This window comes from Nicotiana tabacum, chromosome 11 (genome assembly GCF_000715075.1).
Source record: "Nicotiana tabacum cultivar K326 chromosome 11, ASM71507v2, whole genome shotgun sequence".
NCBI lineage: Eukaryota > Viridiplantae > Streptophyta > Magnoliopsida > Solanales > Solanaceae > Nicotiana > Nicotiana tabacum.
The window spans coordinates 4,449,334-4,473,594 of NC_134090.1; the positions used below are offsets into that span (position 1 = coordinate 4,449,334).

The 24,261-nt window shown below is 35.0% G+C and overlaps 2 protein-coding genes, 1 long non-coding RNA gene and 1 other non-coding gene across 4 annotated transcripts; 3 read left to right on the top strand and 1 right to left on the bottom strand.

The window, feature by feature from the left end:
- Positions 1–674: 674 nt before the first annotated feature.
- LOC107816591 (F-box/FBD/LRR-repeat protein At1g13570-like) lies at positions 675–3,210 on the bottom strand. Its single transcript, XM_075225871.1, has 4 exons — positions 3,207–3,210; positions 1,863–2,521; positions 1,619–1,765; positions 675–1,343 (listed from the first exon to the last, which is right to left on the bottom strand). The coding sequence occupies exons 1-4, from the start codon at positions 3,208–3,210 to the stop codon at positions 1,047–1,049; spliced, it is 1,107 nt and encodes a 368-aa protein (XP_075081972.1). The 3' UTR covers positions 675–1,046.
- Positions 3,211–5,178: 1,968 nt separating this feature from the next.
- On the top strand, positions 5,179–18,039 carry LOC107816594 (NADH-cytochrome b5 reductase-like protein). The gene is made up of 14 exons (XM_016642321.2): positions 5,179–5,436; positions 10,078–10,107; positions 11,893–11,935; positions 12,510–12,585; positions 13,542–13,601; positions 13,753–13,803; positions 14,692–14,746; positions 14,867–14,937; positions 15,038–15,089; positions 15,843–15,920; positions 16,445–16,534; positions 16,623–16,736; positions 17,564–17,632; positions 17,721–18,039. Exons 1-14 carry the CDS (start codon positions 5,290–5,292, stop codon positions 17,775–17,777), a joined length of 993 nt encoding a protein of 330 aa, XP_016497807.1. The 5' UTR covers positions 5,179–5,289; the 3' UTR covers positions 17,778–18,039.
- On the top strand, positions 10,639–10,741 carry LOC142166705 (small nucleolar RNA snoR74). The gene has a single exon (XR_012697105.1). It is a non-coding gene; the product is annotated as a small nucleolar RNA snoR74 (small nucleolar RNA).
- Positions 18,040–21,606: 3,567 nt separating the features above from the next.
- Positions 21,607–23,259, top strand: LOC142166200 (uncharacterized). Its single transcript, XR_012696376.1, has 2 exons — positions 21,607–21,746; positions 22,284–23,259. It is a non-coding gene; the product is annotated as an uncharacterized LOC142166200 (long non-coding RNA).
- Positions 23,260–24,261: the final 1,002 nt, after the last annotated feature.

Consider the following 24,261-nt stretch of genomic DNA (forward strand, 5'->3'; position numbering starts at 1 on the left):
CTCGGCTCAAGAAAAACATAAAGAACTTTATCCATTACAGTAATATTTAAGCGGATAGAACGAAATCACCTAAATCTTGATTTGAACCCTATCTCCTATGGTTTTAGGTCTGCCTTCATTAACCGATAGGCCACACCTTGCCTAAGGAACGCATAAGGCAACACAAGTAGTTGTTCCTTCACCAAAAATCTTACGTCTTGGTAAGCTGATTTATTATTATTGTTTTATAAAGTGCTTTTAGGTGAGCCAAAAATTACATTAATCCATCATTGGTAATTAAATAGAATTTAACTTGATACTTAATAAATACTAATGTAAGTATTAGGTTATTGGAAATCTAATAGTAGCTGATTTGATGTCGAATCCAGCAAAAGTGTTAACAGCTGCTGAGCTGCTTTTAAGAGTGACAATTACCCGACACTGGTCAATTTTTTGAAGCTTATTAGCGGCAAAATACAATGTGATTCTTGTATGTGTTGTTTTGAATTTTCCTTTCCAATAACAAATCTGTATAATCCACTGTATTCTTGAAGTATTTATGGGAAGGTATTGTTGCTCTAAAGAAATGCAATTTATCGATATTAGGAGGAGATGGATGAGTGTCATTTGTGTACTATATGCAGATAATGTGGATATTACTTACCTTTGTGTTCTTGTTTATTTTCTGTAGATTCCTCTTGGCATTTATGATGCCACCTAGGACTACCGATCTACCTGATAATGTAGTCAATGCCATTCTGATGCGTTTGCCTTTGCGAGATGCTGTGAGGACAAGCATCTTATCAAAGAAATGGAGGTATAACTGGTGCAGACTTCCACAATTGACACTTGATGATAAACTTTAGCAATCTCACCAACACTGGGGACTTGGCAAACAAAAGCTTAGTCGAGCCTGTTACCGAATTGTTAAACGCAAAACAACAGAAGAAATACCATATCAATATAATGCTTTGTTAAGCTTTTTCACAACCTACAGCCTTTTAGTTCAAAAATTGAGCATGAAAATTTCAGGCAAATGACATCATATACTACTGCATCCTCCTGACTCAATTCCATTTCCTTTCTAGCTGACATACAATTTCAGCTTTACGCGATGCCCGCTGAAATGTCGATAACTCTGCAAGTATCTCCGCTCCTTTTTCTTTGTTTACCCAATATAGGTCTGGCTCAATTAGCATTCTCACAAGCATTGGGGATTTTGCCAATAGAAGCTTGATAAGCTGCATATCAAGCTTTGTGCCTGTTATTCCTTCAACTTTAACCGTCCTAACGTGATTCAATGTCACATCTGAGAAGCTTGTAGAAACTTCATCAACTTCATCATCCGATTCATCAATAGATACCTAAGAAAGATTAAGAAGATTGAAGATCTAATGAGTATTAAAATAAGGAAGCCGTCATTACATACAAAAGAAATAAAAGGACAGTCCGGTGCACTAAGCTCTACTATATGCGGGGTCCGAGGAAAGATTGGACCACAAGAGTCTACTGTATGCAGTCTTACCCTATATTTCTGCAAGAGACTGTTTTCACAGCTTCGAGTCGTGACCTCCTTATCACATAACAACAATTTTACTAGTTACAAAGGATAAAAGGAAATATAAACATCATTAATCACCTTCACTTCAAGATCTTGTAAATATGGGGAGCTTCGTAGCAAGCAAAGAGCACAGGAAAGATCATCTAGTCCATCCAGAGATACGTAAAGACATTTAAGATAGTTAAGAGCTGAGGAAAGCCTTCTTGGTACTTCAGCAACCAAGAACTACAAATAAAATGAAAAATCAAGATAACTCAAAGCCCAAAAAAGATGGTACATTCCATCAAAATGCATTGCAATGAAGTTCTAAAGCAACACTTACCTGGACACTCCCGTATTCCATGTGGAGATGCTCAATAGCAGGATGTGACTGAAAAAATTTGTCAAGATCACATTTTTCTGATTCCTCAAATGATTCTCCATACAAAAGAGAGAGCTTAGCAAGATGAGGAACATTGTTTAAGGAAATAAGTTTTAGACAGCCTGAGAAGTCGAAGGATCTCAACTTGGGAGCTTTAATTTGAATGTGGTTTACAGTATCTGAGATTTTCAATACTAAATTCTCAAGAAACGGGCTAGAAGAGATTAAACTTTCTAGTGACTTGGAAGAAATTAAGACATGACACAGTTCCAGGCTAATTAACATATCAAATCCTTTGAAGACTGGTGGGGGACATACTAGACAATTTTGTTGGGTTAAATACCTCAACTGTGAACACGAGAAAAATGATGAAGGCAATTTGTATCGGTTCCACTCCGAAAATTGAAGAACAAGATGTTCAATGCCGTTCCTAGAGAGGAAATATATCAAGCTGCCAATCTGAGGATACTTTTTCAGTTCAGACATGGAAAGGGTAAACTTAGTAACTTGTCCAGAATGAAGGGTCAAAATGTTGTACATAATGTTTGCAAACTTAATAGAAGGGGATGGAAAGTTATCTGTCGTCTTCCTAATCCATACATGGCCTCTAGATGATGAACCTATTGACACAAGATTAAAAATACTCGCTGAGCTATCAAAATGTTGGGAGCCTTGGCGTAACTGAGATTACGGTTCAAGTCGTGTAATAGACCCTTGTGGTCCGGCTCTTTTTCGGACCCTGCGTATAGCGGGAGCTTAGTGTACCGGCCTGTAATGGAGAGGTTCAACAATTGCAAAAGCGATTAGTGTTACTACTACATCGATATTTGTTACTGTCTTATTCAATTTTAACTTCCATAACATTTCAACCAAACTTCATGATTTGATTAAATCTACACGTTCATAAAATTTTACGTAGACTACTTCTTGCTTTAGATGATTGCACGCAAAAATCTTTGATACCTCAGTGAATATTTTGGTCTAACACTTCATCTTCATTGATGAGCAAGCTTTTCATGGCCAAGAACTTGAGGGCTTGTTTGGTACGACAGATAAGGGATAATTAATTTCGGGATTAAATTTAAAATGGGTTTATTCTACATTTGGTTGGAATAAAATCGCGGTATAACTAATCCTAAGATTAGTTTTTTCAGAATGATAGTGTAATTATATCACTATGAGAGGGTGGGATCAGGGACGGATTTATAGGCAAATATATGGGGCATGTGAACTCATATCTCTCCGTCAAACTAGATATTTTATGTACATATTTTTTAGAATTAATCTAATGTTATATGCTGGCACCCATCTCTAAATAGGGTAAATGGTGCACTCATTTGAATGCTGAATTATTTACCTTAAGGATTACATATCAAATCCACTTAGTACTTTTTTTTATCTTTTCTTTAATTTGTTCACCCTTGTTTTTATAAACTAGCTTTATGGTACGCGCTTTGCGCGTGTATTTATATTAATTGAATATATAATTTAAAATTTAGAACAATATTTTTGAATAATGTATTTGAGTTATAAAATAAAATTATATTATAAAATATAAATTTCAGAAAATGATAGAATATTGATCCCAATTAGCTAGATTGTCTCATGTGAATTTTATTTGTGATGGGTAAAATATCGATCAATACTTCGCGAAGAGCGCCCTTTTAGAGTACGCGCTTTGCGTATCTACCCATATCTCACATTCAATTCTTATGTGTCATTTTGAAAGTATTTGTTGGATTTGATGTTGAGCTAAATAGTATCATAATTATGAATATTTTGAGTTAGTTTACATCTAATTATAGCATTAATGTGTACTTACATTTTAGTACATAAATTATTCCTACTGAGAGTTGCACCTGGACCTAAATTATTCCTAATGTAATTATTTTTTAATAAAGCTTACAGAACTAAATTATGTGTCTATGGGAACTTTTATACCTTTCTAACCACTCAAATTGATTCTAAGGATTCACATCCCCCTTGTTCACGTTGGACCGAGTGGAACTTGCAATAGGATTGGAAGTTGGAACTCTTCCTCGCATGTTAAATGCAATTTGGTGAATACTGAATACTTACTTGAAAATTTAATTGATTTATATAAGGTAACAATATTTATTATTTTGGAATCCTAAATATTAGGACTTCATACATTCAAATAAGGAATAATTTAATGAGCAAAATTTTAGTTGATTTTAATTTCTTAAATATTAGAAAATTAGTTAAATTGACTATTTTGTCCAATATAAACTCTATTATTAAGGGATAAAAAAGACGAACGACATTTCGCTAAGAACTTTCGTGCTTTTAATATAGTACTAGCTTTAAAGTACGCGCGTTGCGCGTGTTCTTCGTATAGTATCAATGAATATAAAATTTGAAAAAATTACACAAAAATTATTAAACTATGTGATGAGTTATAAAATAAATTTTTTAAAGTAAAAGCTTAATAAGAACTATTGATCATATTAGCCAACTTAATAAAGAAAAAAATTATATCATGCAAAAGTACTCTAATACCTTTACATAACTTCGACATATGAGTGCGCATTTGCTTTAATAGCTCAAATAATGTAGAATAATATACTGACTTGTCAAATATTATGTAACTATACTATGTTCTCATAGCCTTAAGAAAATAATTTCTATTTGCTCAAAGTACCTAATCAATTTTATATTATTCCTATTGAACTCAAGTTGAAGAATACGAATGATAATAAGATACTCCATATATTGTTAGATATAATTATCGTAGAAAGAATTTTATTAGATTAGAAATATTTAAATCCAACAATATTTATTTCTAGAAAGAAATAAAATGAGTTAAAATTTGCTTAAACATTATTTTTATTGTTATTGTACTCAAAATAAGTTAAATTATTTACATTGTTAGAGTATTATTTAGCTGTTAAATCATAATGTAGGATCTGGTATTGGAGCACAAACACATAATCTGACATTCATAGATAACTCTTAAATAAAAATTTATAATTTGAGATTTTAACTAATATTAAAAATATGTTTGTACACTTTTTGTTTCGGTTATATACACTAAATTTATAAAATGTGTGCTTTTGCACGTATAGATAGATACTAAATCCGCGCTTCTGATTGGGATAACAATTCCGGGATAATTATCCTTCCAATCTATTATTCTCTTAGTTTTTCATTGTTCTTAATTTTCTTGCTTTTGTTAAGGAAATTTCCTTTTCTAGTTTATAACAAAACTGTATTTTAACTAAAAAACCGTTTTTTAGCCTGTGAGTACGGTGGACTTGACCGCGTAGGATTCTTTCATTTCGCTTCTCTACACACAAAAACCGATCACAGAATTCACATTTTCTTCATAAATCCTATAACCCTTTTTTACTCCTCCAGTGAAGTGAAAATGGCGGCGTTCTTCAGGAAGCTAGCAAAGGCGGCAGCGGCTGCACCCATCGCTGCATTCAGGAGAGAAGGCCATTATTCCAAGTCTAATTTTGCTAACCCTAGCTTCCCCTTTGGAGCTATTGCTGCCGTTGCTGGTTGTGTTTCCTACTATTACTTAGGGCTGTATTTTGTCCCGGGCCCGGGCCTTAGTGGGCCTAACGGGCCGGGCCTCGCGGTCCCGGGCTTCGTGGTCCCGGGCTCTGGCGGTCCCGGGCCTGGCGGTCCCGGTCTTCGTGGGCCTAATGGGTGGAACCGGCCCGTGACGGGCCTAAGCCCACATGGTCCTGTGCTTAACGGGCCGGGCTCGTGGGCTTCGCGGGCCTAGCGGGTTTTTTTTTTTTTTTTTAAAGACAATTTCTTGTAGTATCATGGCTATATTAATATGTAGTATATATGTATATCTAATTATTAAAGTGCTTGACGAAAAAGAAAATAACAAAACAATAGTAAAACACTAAATTGTCATGCATAAATATCACTTCTTGATATTATATTGTATCTTATGTATATATATTCTCTTATATATTTTCTTTTAGTATATATATTGTATCTTATGTATATATTGTAGCTTATAAATATATTTTCTTGTAGTATATATATTGTATATTATGTATATATTGTAGCATAATATATTTTCTTGTAGTATATTATATTGTATCTTATGTATATATATTCTCTTATATATTTTCTTGTAGTATATATATTGTATATTATGTATATATTGTAGCATAATATATTTTCTTGTAGTATATATATTGTATCTTATGTATATATATTCTCTTATATATTTTCTTGTAGTATATATATTGTATATTATGTATATATTGTAGCTTATAAATATATTTTCTTGTAGTATATATATTGTATATTATGTATATATTGTAGCATAATATATTTGCTTGTAGTATATTATATTGTATCTTATGTATATATATTCTCTTATATATTTGCTTGTAGTATATTATATTGTATCTTATGTATATATATTCTCTTATATATTTTCTTGTAGTATATATATTGTATCTTATGTATATATTGTAGCTTATAAATATATTTTCTTGTAGTATATATATTGTATATTATGTATATATTGTAGCATAATATATTTTCTTGTAGTATATTATATTGTATCTTATGTATATATATTCTCTTATATATTTTCTTGTAGTATATATATTGTATATTATGTATATATTGTAGCATAATATATTTTCTTGTAGTATATTATATTGTATCTTATGTATATATATTCTCTTATATATTTTCTTGTAGTATATATATTGTATCTTATGTATATATTGTATCTTATAAATATATTTTCTTGTAGTATATATATTGTATATTATGTATATATTGTAGCATATAAATAATTCTAAGTATAGACAAAGAAATATTGCGAAAAGAAGCTCATGGGTAGAAGCAATAAATTTTATTACCAAAAAATGACATATCTTTCTTAGTCATCCTTCCCCCAATGGAATGAGCACAACAAGGTACTAATACCACCATTAGAAGGAAAAAAACTAAGGAAGATGTGCCAAAATACAAGTTACATATTATTCTATGTATTATCTCTAACAAATCTCATAAATCCTTCAAGGTTCGGAGGAGGTTGCGTTGGTGGTGGTGGAAAAGAAGCTTGTTCATCACCACTTCCGGGCGAAGCCGAATCCTCCGTAAGTTCCGCTATCATTTCTTCATAAGCTTCATCTATCGCCGGTTGTGCTTCTGCAATTCCAAAGTTTCTTCTTTCCGAGCGGATCCAATCTCTAAACAATACTGATTTTTCCAAGCTATCCCTCATAGACGCTCTATGATCACCTATTTGCAGTCTTGCTTGACTGAAAGCGCTCTCTGATGCAACAGTTGAAGCTTGAATTGATAAAATATCCCGAGCCATCCTTGCAAGAACAGGAAAATGTTTTTCCCTTGCCTTCCACCATTCCAAAAGATCAAAAGAGCCGTCTGGATTCTCCTTTTCAAGTCCCTGAGACAAATAAACTTGAAGCTCATTTAGATGTGAAGTTTCATCATAATTTTCACCTTGAGACCCCCTGAACTCCGTCCAAGATTTAAGAGCTTTTAAGCCCGCAACTCTTTTAGAGGATTGTGAGCTAGACGAAGTAGGGGTTGGAATAGTTGGCCTAGCATGCTCTAAGGCAAGTTGATAAGCATTATAAACTGTTTGAGCGTTAATCTTAATTGAAGCTTTTGCATCTGCAAGTGTCGCAATTTCCTCATTTGAAAGATCTAAAGCCTTATAAATATTTGAATACCAAAAATGAGGACCTCCCAATTTCATTGTAGGATTTAGCATTGCAGCAAGACCATAAATAGGAGGGATAGGAAAAAATATTTTTTAAACTTTTGTTTCATTTCATTTATAGCAAGTTCATAAATATCCCCACCCTCACTAAATTCAACAAACAAATCAGATAGTGCTGCAATATAAACTAAACAGTTTGAAATAGTAGGATAATATTGCCCAGAAAATGCATTTGTTGCAATTTGAAAATGTTCTAAAAAATCTAAAAGAATTTTAACATTAGTCCAATCTTGAGTGGTAAGCATTTCATCATCATCTTCACCACCTACCCGAGAATTAAACGTTGCATTAATTGGGTTTCTATATTCATATGCTACTACTAAACTTTCGTACATACAATTCCATCTAGTCGGGCAAGGTTTAGGAACCTTTCTTTCTCTAAGGCCATATTCATCACATTTTTTAAAATACTCTCTAAGTCTACTTCTACGGTTTGAATAAAAAAGCCAATTAAGAGCCATTCTAACCTTTTCAATTTCTATGTTTAATATTCGCATACCATCACCGACAATTAAATGATAAATATGACAAATACATCTAACATGGAAAATATTAGTAAATGCAGGATTTAGTGTTGTTGTAAGCATGCCTATAGCACTGGTGTTACTAGAAGCATTATCCATTGAAATTGCCATTATTTTATCGCTAAAGCAAAAATATCTACAAATATCTGCAACAGTGTTAGCTATAAATTTACCTGTGTGACGCGAATTAATTATTCTATATGCAATTATGCGTTTTTGCATTATCCATTCTTCATCTATCCAATGACTTGTAACAGTTAGGTAATCACAATCATTACCACTTCTACCAATATCAGTAGTAATAGAAATCCGATTAGGTATATGAGTAAATAAATAACGCAAATATTGTTCATATTCATGTTTGAATTTATAAATATCACTCTTAACTGTTGCGCGAGGCCAACCTTTATAAGTAGGATTAAACACTCTTCTAATATAATGAACCCAATTAGGATTAGAAGCAAAAGTATAAGGTAAGCACATAACAGTAATCATCTTTGCTAATTCTTCACGATCTCTATTTGGATCGTAATATAAAATACCTCCAGTGACAGTGTTAATTCCTGGTTGAACTAGATTTGAACCTGTACTAGGGTTAATCGCAGAATCTACACTTGTCCCCTCTAGATGCGCTTTCATTTGAAAAAATCTAGCCTTATCTCTAGGGTGTGTTTTTATGTGCCTAGTCAAACTACCTGTGCCGCTACGGTCTCCTACATATTTATGCGACATTAATTTCCCACAAGTTTTACACTTAGCCTTATTTTTTTCTCTTACTTGAGTAAAAAAATTCCAAACTAATGATGTTTCTAAGCGTTTAGCAGGTTCTCTATTAAAAGTAGGAGTTTCTACAGGTGGGTCGACCGGTGCATCACTTGGGTTATTAAGAGGACTAGTAGGTGTATCATCTAAATCCGGTGCTTGAGTTTCATCATCATCCTCATTTTCCTCATTATTTTCTAAGATGGTTTCATTAGGATAAAGAGCATTCATAATTTCATCATCTAATCTATCACCTGGTGCAACATTATGATAAAATTCACTATCGGTAAATTGAAAACAAGGGTGATCACTATCAAGAATTACGGAAGGAGGAGGACGTCTAGGTTGGCGACTACTTTCAACTTGCTTATCTTTTCTAGGTCGGGGAGCCGGGGGAAGGGTAGTTGGTTGGCCACTACTTTCACCGGTTTTATCTTTTCCTTTACCAAACATTTTTTTCAAAGTAAATGCCATATTAATTATAATTATGCAAACTAAACCACACAAAAATATATTATAAAAACGTAAGAGTTGAAACGAGTTTACCGGATTGCCGAACAACTTCTTGAAAATTGAAAATCGTTGAACACTTGAAAACTTCAATTCAACAACTTCACAATTTTTCACGAAATTTCAACAATAAATTAAGTAATTGTAGTAGAGAGATTGAGAGAGATTGAGAGATATTGAGAGATATTGATGAATTGGTGAATAAAAATGAAAGAATGAGGGGGTATTTATAGTTGAGAAATGGGGAAAAGTGTAATTATATAAAGTTTGGGGTTAAAATAAAGTTTGGGGGCCAAATGGCCATTTTTTTAACTTAAAAAACGGTCATATTTTCAGCCCAAACGGCTAGATTTTAAATATGGCCGTTTGATTTTTTTTTTTTTTTTTTTTTTTTTTTAAAATAGCCGTTGGGCCCGCCAGGCCCGCCAGGACCGGCCCAGGCCCGCCTGCCGGTCCCGGGCCAAACGGTCCCGGGCTCGTGGGCTCAACCATGGAGACCAGCCCGTGACGGGCTCAGAGGCCCACCAAGACCGGCCCACCCAGGACCGGCCCACCAGGCCCACCAGGCCCGTTAGGACCGCGGGCCCGGTCCGGTCCGGTTCAGGCCCGGCCCACCGAGCAGCATTACTATTACTCCTCTTCTTCTCCTCATTTGGTACTTTTCCCCATCTCTCTATTTCAATATATGGTTTCATTTCCAATTTTTTTACAATGTCCATGTATGTTCTGTTTTTATGTCAGATCTTGTCCTATTTTAGCTGGCTTTTATCTTCAGCATTTTGATACTTCCCCTCAGGTGTATATGATTAGTGGTGGTAAAAATGCAGCGCGTGAGTGTAGGTTAGGCAGAAGCGGATGTAGCATAAGAGTATCGGGTTCATCCAGTACTATCAATGCGGATCATAACTTTACGTGTAAAAATTTACTAGGATTCTAACAATAGTAAATATGAACTCATAATCTTAAAAATATAATGTGTTCAATACTAAGAACCTCAAAGTTTGAAACCATAGAATTTAAATCCTGGTTCTGCCTTTGAAGTTAGGCGCGTCTCACGAATTTGAACCCATAGATATAAGTTTGGTGTTAAGTGGAGAAGAGTACCATGTTTCGAATTGTGCACCAGGTGATTGAGATTTCTAGTTATCAAAGAAATAAAAGATATATTACTATGATATGTACAAGTAGAAGAGAATAAGCTTCGCTTGTGAAATCAGAATTGCATTGTTATTGGGTGAACCACTTGACCCTTTTCATGATGGAATGGTTCAGTAAACGATGATACATATTTTAGATACTACTGTTCCTTATCAAAAATAAGCTTCTCTTGTGAAAGTGGAAAGATGTGACTCGTTAAGGATTATTTTATAAGATATGTAAATGTGTATATTGGAATGCTAATGTCATTGCACAGTACTGATCAGAATCTATTATAATTTGTTATGTTTAGGATGGAAGTAACAGGAAGTTACTATAATCGTTTGTCTCCTCTCCTTTGCTTTGAAATCGTTCCGTCCAAATATAATTGCTAATGGTGGAACAAATGAAAGAAAAAAAAGCGACTTGAAGTTGCTTGCACGCCACATAGATGTCATTACTTGGACTCTAGAGGAACAATCTGACAGGTCTCCCCTTCGGGATTTAACCATTTACTGGCCTAACGGCTTAGAATGTTAAACCTGTAAGGTGCTACATATTATTTAAGGCATATGACCATGCATCTAGAATATGCTAAGTTTTGTTAAGTTTGCGTAAGGAGATGCTTGGTGAGGATAAACTTTTCCTTATCATCCTATAATTGCTGAAGTACGTCTATGTAATATGCTTTGTACTGTATATGTTTATGTATGCATTTGTACATCTATATGTATTATAATTTATTTGCATTAGTATAGCGTAGGCAAATGGCAGCACATTACTTTCATTTTCTTTATCTAATATTTGTCTATTGCAGACCAACAGAATTTTTCTTGCTATATTTTTAAGAACTATAGCGGAAACAATGTTTGTATGAATGGTGAATTTTTGTTAAAAATAATATAATCGCTATTGAGTCCTCACCAGGTAAGAGGTAATTGGGTATGATGTTATGTTTACTAATTCTGAATTACTCAACAGTGCCCCTGAAATAAATATATACCTCATTGCAGTAAAACTGGTGAGAACTTTTTGCTTGTCTTTCCTTCACCTTAATTGGTTTGAAATGAAAATTAAATTATTAGATCCTTCTTGTTTTACAACCTAGATTATTCGTTTTCCTTTTCTTTTCAGGAGTTGATGTTGACTAGCTAACAGAAAACATATTTTCTCTCTTCATGATTTTTATTTCTGTGATTTTCAGAGTGCCTACATTAATTGATTAATTCGAGAAATTTTGTCATCTTAAGGTTAGCTGTTTTACTATATCTTAAATAGAAAGCTGAAATTTTTCCATATACAGGTGTATTTGGAGCAAATCAATGAAGATTCTGGTCAAAAAGTTGGTTAGTTCCTCTATTTACGCCTTCTGTAAGCTTATGCTTTAGTCAAGATATTCATATTTGGCTGGAACACCAACTCAATCAAAACACTATTTCCTGTTTAGCCATTAGTGCTGATTTCATTTTAGTCTCTGTGATATAAGTCTACTGTGGATGCAGTTAAGTGGGAAGTTGAAAATGCGGGCATTCATATTCATAGACTTCGATGTAATGAATTATAAGTTCTATCATTTAAATTAGTTAAGGAAGAAGGGGAACCAGAGATAAAATATAAGGAACTTTTTGGGTGTAACAGGTTAAAGGAATGACTTCAGATAACTTGTAGTATATACTTTTGTCTAAAAATTTGCACGGTTTTCTGCTGATAAGATAATTTTTTTGCTAGATCCGAGCTTTGTTGTTTCATTAATCTGTCTATATGTACCCTCTCTCTCTTACACTTCTGTTTTGGTTCATGTTTTTTGATGACCTTCCAGTTTAACTGCTTCAGTAACATCAGCTTATGGAAGATTTGTTTCTTTTGATAGTTGTTAAGATCAAGAAATTAAATTGATTTTACTGTTGTCTTCGTTTTCAGCTCTAAATCCTGATAAATGGATTGAATTTAAGCTGCAAGATCGAGCACCAGTTAGCCACAATAGTCATCTGTTCAGGTTATTTTTATCGTAATAAGATTGTGGCTTTAATGCTTTAATAGTGATGTTACTCATTCAATGATGACCTCCCTGTGATATTCCATTTTGTATAGATGATTGGGTGTTGTTCGTAGAAGACCATTTCATTTTGTAGGTTTCTTACTTTTGTATACAGGCGTTTTCTTTGCCCAAACATTAATAAAATTATTCTGTTATCAAAAAGAAAATGATGACTCTCCCTGTGATCTAAATCTGGCTTGTTTGGTCAAAAAACTGTGTAGGCAAATTGAGTTCATAAGACCACCAATTAAAATATGAAAAACCAAGCTTTCTAGCCTATCTGTATCTAAAGAAGGTGGTTGAATATGTGAACTTTAGCTTTTGGGAAGCACTATTTCCTTTTTATCCTGCATCATAACATCACCTGAATCTTGTTTTTGCATACTATTTTAGAAGATTCTAATAAAAGGCTGGGAATGCAGATTAAAGGAAAGAGTCAACTAATAAGTTTGCTTCTTCAACTATCTGTTCCTTCTCAATTTTTTTTTCCTTTACCACTCTTTCGTTAGATTTATGGGAGGGGGATTATTTAGAAAATTCTAGCTGGCTGGGTGGAAAAAAAACCTTTGCTTTTGTTGCCATCGGTTGTTTCTGCTAGTACTAAGTAGATAATTGTGGACTTCTGTGTAATTTTGCTTTCGTTGCCACACACTATGTTTACTACTAAATATATCGTGTTGGACTTTCATGTTATAACTGGGTAGACTTTACATTGTAATTATATCCAAAATTTTCTTGCTATGTGATTTATGTGATACATGGTAGATAGACTAGCCTCCCGAGCTGGGTTCGTATATTTGGTTTTATGACTGTTGAAATCCCCTTCAAGTTTTGCATTCAGATATATGAAGAGTAGTTAATGGCCGAGTTTGGTTATACTATTGATCTGCTCTTTCTTTCCTCCAATATTGTAGGTTTTCATTCGATCCTTCTTCAAAGTTAGGTCTTGATATTGCATCTTGCATTCTTACGAGGTAAGTTCCATTACATTTGAATCTCATTTGCATAGTGTCTTTGTTTCATGAGAAAGTTCAGAAGTTTTGTACTTGTGTTACAAGAATTATGGAGAATATGGTTTCTGGATCATTACTTCTGACATACTAATACATTGTTTCCTTCATTCAGGGCACCGATGGGAGAAAATGCCGAAGGAAAACCAAAATATGTCATTCGACCGTAAGTTTCATTTTTATAAATTTTCTTTCTTAGCGTTTCCTTTTCCATGTATAGCTCTACTACTTGATCCATTTGAATGCTTATTGGTTGCTCTTCAGCTGTATGAACTGAAAAATTAATCATGCTCCTTTTACATTTTTATGCTGATAACAATGCTAATTACGAAAATTATGCCTTTCACCAACACAAGTACCGGTAACTTTTTCCATTAAGGGTAAGACGAATGGAAAAAAATTACCTAGCTTTTATTTACCTCTGCTGGGATCTAAACCTTTGTCTTCCATGGTCTATTCCATTTTCATTGCCTACTAGACTACACCCTTGGGTGCTATGTCTTTCAAGTTAATTAAAACCAAAAAGAAACATCTATATGCTTTTCTTCTATTCCATCTATTCCTTTTTTTTTTCTTTTTTTTTATGACCGAGAAAGCCGTCTGGGGCCGATCCTTTGGACCAACCGCAGCCTTCGAAACTCGGTGGATAATGGGCCCTAATTTCATATCAATGTGAAACGAATTCATCTCTTCTCTTGAATGACTAAAATCTTCAGCTAATCACTTACACTCTGTGTCACAATAAGATTGTCATAAGTTAAGTGTAACTTATACCAACACTCTATTGCCTTATCTAAATGGCCAAATTTCCAACTAGTCAAATTCCCTTTAAAAGCCTCTGCCCAGACTAGGTGCCACACTTTACATTACTTCTCATTTTTTTCCTATATCTCTATGCTTTATTTTCATAGACATGTACAGTTAACACACACTAAGTTTATTGTCCCTTCAAAATTGATATTGTGAGTTTAGGCTGGTGCTTATTGTTAGATACCTCATTGGACGCTCTAAATTGAACAGCAAGTAATCTTCTTAAGTATGTTTTTGTTTTCAGTTATACTCCTATATCTGATCCAGATTCCAAGGGATACTTTGATTTGTTAATTAAGGTATATGCTTGTGGTATTCCTGCATTATATATAATCGAACTTACTGTTGACCTAACTTGCAGAACATTTTGTTTAACCTGCTTTTCTTTACATTGTTTCTCGGAACTGTAAAAAATGCAGGTTTATCCTGAAGGGAAAATGAGCCAGCATTTTGCAAGCTTAAAACCAGGCGATGTACTTGAAGTGAAAGGGTCAGTTACAAAACTTAGTAAATTCTAGCAGAGATTCTTTCTTTCGTAATCTTATTATTCTTGTAGTTTACAAGTCAACAATTGCGTTCTATATCTGCAGGCCCATTGAGAAACTGCGTTATAGTCCAAACATGAAGAAACATATAGGCATGGTAAGAGCTTGCATCTAAGTGCTCTCTGTGACACTACAATTTTAGAAAGAGTACAATATGACTAGGTTGAAACTCTAATTCATGGTCTTGATTAGGAAGTTATGTACAAATAACTCACTTTCTGGGATGAGTTTTAAAGGTAGGCAGAGTACTCAGCAGAATTAGTTTATTATGCTTATTAACAAAAATAAAAACAGCAGCAGAGAAAGTACTATCCCTACTGAAAGTTGAAATTGGTGTAAGGCATGTTCATATTCTGTCCAGCTTTGAATACATGGTGTCCTTTACGTGATATTCTTTATGCAATGATGTCACTGAAGCATGGAACTCATGGTGATTACAGGAGGAGTCAGATGTGAAACTTGTGAAGAAGAAGAACTATTTGCTAAGTCTAGTTATATGCAGCTTGTTGATATCAAAACTCAACTTTACCTGTGAATCATAGTGTATCAAGGACTTGATAGTTTAAACTGTTAAATACTCTGGGATCTCTCTGGTAGATAAAGCTTCTATTGTGAATATGAACATTAAGGTTCTTTTGATTGAAAATGTGGGTTGCTTTATCATGTTCCAGTGATGGTTTGAATCAAATCTCCTCTCCCCATTGGGCACACTTTAATTTATAATTCTCACTGTTTGTACAATTCTCAATAGATGTTTCTATCAGATGCTGATTATGGTTGAATTATATTATGCTTCTATTCATGTGTGTCTGAAATATAATAGAATTCAAACTCATTCTTCCAATGCCAGATTGCAGGGGGCAGTGGCATCACTCCAATGCTCCAGGTGATAGAGGCCATTCTTAAAAACCCTGACGATAATACTCAGGTATGTTTATTGATCCAATCTTTTAGTGCGTCGTCCACAAGTCAGTATGCAAGGGGTGTTTATCACTTTGTACTTACCAAGTAAATCGACCGAGTTTTCCATTTTAAATATTTTGATTTTCTGGTTCTAAGGCAAAAACACCGAAATCTTCACAAAAGTTTCCTATTTACTTATTCTAAAAACAGTTTGTCCAAAAATTATTGTAAGTTAATTTTGATTGGAGAGGGCGCGGCAATTAATTTCTACAAATCTAAGGCCAAAAAAAATTTGTATTATGAAGCAATTGATCAAAAAGGCCCAAACTGAAACCAAACTGATCCTATATTGGTTCAGTAATCGGTTTACCTGTCTATTGAGTGAACTTACTAAATTGAACTCAACAATTCAAATTCAACTGAACTGACGAATTCAATACCCATGTAGTAAAGATGTACTTTGCTGGCAGCATTTGCCCCTGTTGTTTTCTGAGTTGGTCTTTTATCAATAAATATACAAGAACACTCATGGGCCTTTTTTTCTTTTAGGTCTCGTTGATTTATGCTAATGTGTCACCTGATGACATACTGCTAAAGAAGAAGCTTGATGTACTTGCGGCAACTCACCCGAATCTCAAGGTACTGGCAGAGTTAATATGAAATGTTGTTCTTCTGCCCTCTCCTTTTCCTCGTTAAACCAACATGTTCTCTATATGGCAATATCCAGGTATTTTACACTGTAGATAGTCCAACCAATGATTGGAGAGGCGGCATCGGTTACGTATCGAAGGACATGATTGTGAAAGGACTACCTCCGCCCAGTGATGATACACTTATCCTTGTAAGTTTTCTGAAAGAGGTTTAATTGTCAGTGCCTCAAAGGCCAACAATTCAATCTTTTGTATGACGTGAAAGTGGATTTTCATGCTTGGACGTTTGTCTCTGCTTTCTGGTCAAGGACTATATAGTAATTGAGAACACAATACCTGAGAATTAGCAAGAAGGAAGATAGCGTCCTAATTGTATGTTCCCTTTCTATTGGCTTCAGTCTGACTGGTAGCTGGTGCAAACCAATAGTTGCGCTATGAAAAGGTGCAAGTTCATGAACTAATAGTGCTATGCGTAAGTATGTGAAAGATGGTGCAGATGGGACATGTAATCAATATAGTAAAATGTGCAACTTTACTTAAAGCAGAAGGGGTGAAACTCTTTACCTGGGGTTTCCATTTGTTAAAGATTTGCAAAATGGAATGTACACTTTGGAGATGTTATAGGTTTGCATGGAAAAGTGGGGATTTCACTTATATGGAAGAAGTTTCCTATAGAGAACTTGTTCTTTCACTTTTCCTTTTCCCTTCAACTTATGTTTACTATGCGTTAGAGGGGCCTTCACGCAGAGGTGCTACAAAGGCAGCTCTCCCGTATGCGGTAACTTTTAAGGATGTAGCTGTTAGTTGGTTTCATGTAGAATATTTTGCTCTTCATGATAATTGAGGGGTGGGGGTGCGGACTGCTATAGAAAAGTTGTTACTCGGTGTAGAGTTGACTGGATTAGGGTAAGTGATCTGTGCCATACTCGGTGCAAGAACAATCACTGATATTCTGAATTTGTTCTGCAGTGACATTAGATTTATGTGGAATCATCCGAAACTTTCTGTTTGTGTCCAGGTATGTGGCCCTCCTGGGATGATGAAACATTTATCTGGCGAAAAGCCAAAACCTCGTGAGCAAGGCGAGGTACTTGTTCCATCTACCAAAAGAATTTAATTACCTGTTTCTTAGTATTGCTTTGCCTCTAATGATGTTTATGTTTGCTTTGTAACAGCTAACTGGACTACTCAAGGATGTTGGCTTTACAGAAAACATGGTTTACAAATTTTAATTAGTTTGTTAACTTTACATCCCCTTATCTTTTTATTGAATAAAAGAATTTTGAAGAAACACAATATCCTACATTAACATAATCCGAGGGTTTGGACGAGCATTCAGGATGTTTTTTCCCAGAACATCTAGAAAATACTTATTTTAGGGGGAAAATAAAAAAAGCTTGATATCTGTCCACTCTTGGTTACCCACTGTAACTGAATTTGTGGAGGTAAATTTCTCTTTTATTTCTTTATATTATACGTCTTTTTATAATTTCACATATGGGATTGTGTACATAGTAATTGTTGAGCATATGTTTGGTTCGACGATTCATTTTATCCCTCCCCTAAACCTAGCTTTGTTTTAACCAAAGAGTAGTCAAATTCTAATATATCATCACCCATGAACCACATGTAGGCTCAGGGTCGGGTGAATCTAGAATGTAATATGTGGATTTACGTGAAGCTAGTAAATTTTGACGTAGATCTTATATTATTAAAGAATTTATTAAATATCCATAAATATTAACTCGAGATTACTATAGTAACTCTAAATTTAAATTCTGTATTTGTTTACTTGCACCTTTTTATTCACGGTTTCAAGAGTCGGTCAATTTGAGGTGGGCATCATTATCTTTCTCCACAAGAACAAAAAAGAGGTAAGAAAACTACAAGAAAGTGAAACCCGGGTGCCAAGCAAATAAAGCAAATTAATGGACTATGCGGTCAAACTTTTTGTTCCCACCATTTCCAGCTATAAATTAATTCAACTTCTTCACATATTCAAGAATCACTTGCACTTGCCATATTCAAACCCTTCTACTAGTTTCATTTTGTGAATTAACTGAATCAACAGCAAGCTGCATCTTCAAGAATTCCAGTTTTGGGTTGTGTTATGGGTGCCTTTTCCAACTCAGCGACATATAAAAGGGGGTTGAGATTATCAACTATTAAAAAAAAAAAAAAAAGCAGCCCGACGCAATAAGCTCTCACAGTGCGCGGGATCCGGGGAAGGGTCGGACCACAAGGGTCTATTATACGCAACCTTATCCTGCATTTCTGCAAGAGACTGTTTCCACGTTTCGAACCCGCAACCTCTTGGTCATATGGCAACAACTTTTTGTGCCAAGGCTCCCCTTCATTTCGTGTAAAGCATTATCAACCATTTAATGTAAAGCATATGCATATTAGTTGACGTGCACGCAAGCTGGTTCGGACACTATAGTTATTAAAAAAAAATTAAGTGTAAAATCATAAAGTATAATTGTATAAACAATTTCTCTGTACTTTTTCTGTATTCTTCCACAGACCCCACTTATGAGATTAAACTGTAATTTTTTGTTGTTCTCGTGGATTGTGAATTAACTACTGAGGAAAGTCATAACTGCTGCAAGACTTATGTCTATCATATGGTTTTGAAGAAGAATTTTGTTAAACGTGCTTATGAATTGATCATTGTACTTCTCACTATCCTTTCTTGACTTCTTTTCTAGTTATTTAAATTTATTATGATTACATTGATGACTAGTGAAACAAATATATAATATCCTCAAGAACCTTGATTTTTCCTTCCTCTTAATACGGCAAGGCAAAACAAAATATTCTTACTATATCGACATTCGTTTCTATCTATCCAATTTTAACATCCAAAATATTTCAGCCAAAGTTTATGTTCTGATTGAATCTACGTGATCTTAAACGCAACAAAATTGGATCAAGTTTGCACCTAGTGTAAATCTGAAATTCTCAAAGAAGCATTTACTCTCTCTGTTTAAAAAAGATTACTATTTGAAGAGTCAAAAAACAAGATTTTATTTGATTTTGCAAATTGTTATAAATAGTTTAAATTGTTTACTAGTGGACAAACTATAAAGATCGTACCAATACCAAATATCAATAGCCCACTTCGAACTTATTTGGGACTAAGACATAGGCCAGGCCGACTTTAACTTGTTTGGGACTAAGGCATAGTTATAGTATGATATCTCCGTGGCTCTAACCTATAAGCATAGCCGAAAAGAAGTGCTTCAAGCTTGCCATATACAAGGAATTACAGGTAGAGAATTGACACACTGAGCCACAACAACAACAACAACAACAACAACAACAATAACAAAAAGTTCAATGAAATTCTATACGTGGGGTTCGGGAGGATAATGTGTACGCAGATCTTATCCCTACCTTGTGAAGCAAGAAATGTTATTTCCGATAGACTATCGGCTCAAGAAAAGTGAAAAGGACACAATGAACAAATAATTACAATGGCAAGGAAATAAGACAACGGAAACAAATGGCACAACGTGTAATAACAAAAATCTAGGAATACGAAGCTAGAAGATAAGTGTGAAAACTACCGGTAATAATGACACATCGTGTAACAACAAGGAACTAGCAATAGGAGAATACAAGAATAGTACTAATACTACTAGTACGACTAGAAGAGACACTCGACCACCTGTTAACCCACAAACCTAATTCTCAACCTCGACACCTTCCTATAGAGCCACAACATAATATTGAAATAAAACCACCACAGTATCAATTCAAGTGTATGTCACATTCCATAAATCATTCATGAGCAGGCACTAAATGTAAGAATCCGTAAACATGTACCAACAATGTAATTACAGAACAAACTAATCAAAACATCCATCTAGAAATGCTCATGTTCCCAAACAAATATACACTCGTCTCTTTATCTTATATTACGGCACAACAAAACACAATGTTATACTGCAACATCGGCGTTTGTTTCTCTTTATTCAGTTTTAACTTCCAAAACATTTCAGCCAAATATCATGATCTCATTTTAAGACTACAATCTATGTAAACTACTTCTGCTTTAGGTGATGCACGCCAAAATTTTGATAGCTCAGCCAGTGTATCTAATCTTGTGTCAAGAGTTTTGTGATCTAGAAACCATGTATCAATTAGCATTCTCAGCGACAGTGGGGACTTGGCAAATAAAAGCTTGATAAGTTGCATCTCAGGCGTTGTTCCCCTAAAGCATTTTATCTTAACTTCCCTGAGATGATTAAATGTCACATCTGAGAAACGTTCCATTTCGAGACATTCTAGAGCAGTAATATCATATTCATTGCCAACCTAAGAAAGAAAACAAGAAGTCAACTCTCAGATTAATGAGGATCTAATTAGTATGAAAAAAGCCATTAAATAAAAAAGAAAGAAAGAAAGAAAAGAGTGAAAGCACTAAGAACCTCAATTTCGAGATATTCTAAATGTAGGAAGCTTCTTATCAAGCAGAGAGCACGAGCGAACTTATATGATCCCTCCAGAATAATCTGAGGCAGGTAAAATCGTTTGACAGAGTTAACATCAAAGGGAAGCCTTGTTGCTACTTCGTCTTGTTTGTCAAGAGCCATCTAGGGCAAAAGAAATACCAAAATTCAAGATGAGTCAACCCAAAGAAGTTCCATCTGTGAAAGTGCATAACAATGAAGTCATGAAGCAACATCTACCTCGTTATAACTGTAGTTGAAGATGAGGTGCTCGAGAGCAGAGCAAGACTCGAAAAACTTTACAAAACCAAAATTCTCTGCCTCCATAGAAGACTCGTCACCTATCAGAGATACTTTTTCCAGAAGAGGGACATTCTTTAGACAGATAGAACTTACACAGCCCGTGAATTCAAAGGATCTCAGCTTCGAGGCATTAATTTCTATTCTGTTTACAACTTCTGGGATTTCCAGCACGAATTGCTCAAGCAACCGGCAATGAGATATTAAACTTTCGAGCAATTCAGAAGAAATTGTGACTCTACATAGTTCCAGGTTAATTAACTTATCAAATCCTTTAAAGGCGGATAGAGGATAATATGGCAAAATAACCGCACTTAATCTCTGCAAAAATTCTCCTAAAATTTTTTCACAAATCCCAATTGATTTTCTATCCCTTTCAAGTTCTAGTTGGAGGTAAAACCTAGAGTTTGAAGAACCAAGATAGGAGCTGAGTTATCCAACAAATAGGTAAGTTTACTGCTCTCTTCCATCCATTTTTTCCTGCTGTAGATGCATAGTAAGTTGTTCTATATTTGTAAGAACTCACGGGACGGCGATCGGAAGCCGTGAGTTCAAGTTATTCACTTGTAGCAGACTGTTTTGTGGACTGTTTGGTGCTGCTGTTGGGCTGCGTGATTTACTATTGTTTTGTGGAGTTTTGGAGGAGGAAGGGTGTGGAGAAATACAACATAAATGCAGGATGTTGGGCTGGTCGTCGTCGTAATATTTTCGGGTTGTTGACACTACTACGACGATCGTTTTGTGTATGAAGAGATTGGGGTGTGTTGGGCTGTTTTGTAGTATTTTATGGTTTACATAAGGTTGAAAAATAATGTATATATGTTTTTATTGTTGTTTTTGGTGTTGTTGCTGTTATCTTGAATTTGGAGGAAGTAAGGATTATAGGGGAGATGATGTCCGTTTTAATACAAAATAAGCATGTCGTTCGTTGTGCGATAGTTGTACCTTCACAACTTAATGATACTATTATTATCGTTGTTGTAGATTAAGGTGAGAAGATGCGAGTTCAACTTGGTGATTAGAAAGATTATGATAAGGTATGTTAAGGCTAAGCCCTTCTTTCATTTTGGCATGATCCCGTAGCTACATGTGTTGATAATGAGACATAAAGAGAAGTTCGTATTCATGAATTTATTCACATTATTCTAGTCTCATAAGTTACAGTATTATTCCTTATCAAGACTCTATATTCAATTTAGTATTGTCTTATTCCAGTCAAGAGAACAGAGGGTCTATATATATATACAGTATTACAATATTTTTACCACCATCGAGCTATAATCGGTGGGCAGGCCTCTATTGGGCAACCTCTGATCAGATGGTAAGTTATATATACCGAGCCTACTGTGGTCGAGCGCCTATGAGAGAGCCCAGGATGGCCGAGATACAGAGCCTAGTATGGCCGAGCGCCTATGAGTGAGCCTGCTACAGCCGAGCAGTTACATGTACTAAGCCCTATAGGGTCGGACATTTATTTTACTTACTATATTGAAGAAGTTGAGTCAGTATAAGCAGGTAAGTATATCTCCAGATCATCTTTGACTCCTAGTTACTTTCAGTTATTATATTATCAGTTCAGTTTCAACTTTCAGTTATGTTATTGCCTTATATACTCGGTACATTATTTTGTACTGACGTCCCTTTTCAGGGGACGCTGCATTTCATGCGTGCAGGTTCAGATAGACAGACAGGTAGACCTCCTCAGTAGGTGTTTCCAGAGTTCAGCCTGATCGGTAAGCTCCACGCCCTTCGGAGTTATCGGGTCTAGGTTTTCGTGTACATCTTCTGTATGTATGTATATATGTTATGGGTAGGTCAAGGCCTTGTTCCGATTACAATACATCCATCAGTAGGTGCTTTTAGACATATCCTGTCAGTTAGTGCAGTATGTTGGGCTTGTAGACCTGGTATGTATATTTTGGTGGTTTTTCAGCTATAGTAGTTATGACGGCTTTGTCGACCCAGCTTTATATTGATGTATAGTCAGCGCTAGTTTCCATTTAGTTTTATATTTTGCTTCGCAAATTGTCTTGCAAGGTGGCCCCATGGCCAAATTATGACATTATATGTTCAGTGTCCCTTAGTCGCAATTTGGTACGCTAGGTTAGGTGAGGCACCGGGTGCCGATCTCGCTCCTAGGTTCAAGGCGTGACAAACTTGGTATCAGAGCAGTTCTGTCCTTGAGAGTCTACAAGCTGTGTCTAGTAGAGTCTTGTTTATAAATGTATTGTGCACCACATTATATAAGCAGGGAACTACACGGAATTTAGGAGTTGGTAACCCTTCTTTTAAATCTAAATCGTGCTGTAGAACTGAGTTATAGGAAATTTGAGTTAAACTTATGTGTTGGTGTTTGCATACACAGATGACGGTGACTAGGAAGACTACGACTATCCAGAGGGGAGATACAGTGTCATGACCCAAAATTCTAACCCGTCGTGATGTCGCCTATCTCAATACTAGGCAAGCCGAAATCTCAATGAACCACAACTTCTATTTAAGGTTGAAAATATAATATTTAAATACAATACAAACACTCCCCAAAACCTAGTGTCACTGAGTACATGAGCATCTAATTATGAATACAAGTCTGAAAAATACGGTCTGTAACAGTCTGAGACCAAGTATAGTAAATAAGGAGATAGGAAAGGAGAGGCAAGGTCTGCGAAACACGGTAGCTACCTCAGAATCTCCGGAAAATCAACTGCGTGAAAGAATCAACACTCGCTATGTCCGGGAATACCTGAATCTGCACACGAAGTGCAAGGTGTAGTATGAGTACAACCAACTCAGCAAGGAACAATAATAAATAAGGAGTTGAAGATAGTAACGAGCTACACAGTTATGGCTCATTTCCAGTAATTCCAGCAAAGAATAGACATGCTATCAAATCTGGCAGTTTAATGTCAAATCAATTTTTTTAATACAGTTCTTGTTCATGTAATCCGTATATCAAAATCTT

Bases quoted from the DNA above. Each gene is read 5' to 3' on its own strand.
- LOC107816594 (XM_016642321.2), top strand. From the start codon at position 5,290: ATGGCGGCGTTCTTCAGGAAGCTAGCAAAGGCGGCAGCGGCTGCACCC. The intron at 12,586-13,541 runs GTTATTTTTATC...CCAATATTGTAG, and splicing joins CACAATAGTCATCTGTTCAG to GTTTTCATTCGATCCTTCTT. The intron at 14,747-14,866 runs GTATATGCTTGT...TAAAAAATGCAG, and splicing joins ACTTTGATTTGTTAATTAAG to GTTTATCCTGAAGGGAAAAT.
- LOC107816591 (XM_075225871.1), bottom strand. The intron at 1,766-1,862 runs GTAAGTGTTGCT...TTTTATTTGTAG, and splicing joins TGGAATACGGGAGTGTCCAG to TTCTTGGTTGCTGAAGTACC. The intron at 1,344-1,618 runs GTGATTAATGAT...AATCTTTCTTAG, and splicing joins TACAAGATCTTGAAGTGAAG to GTATCTATTGATGAATCGGA.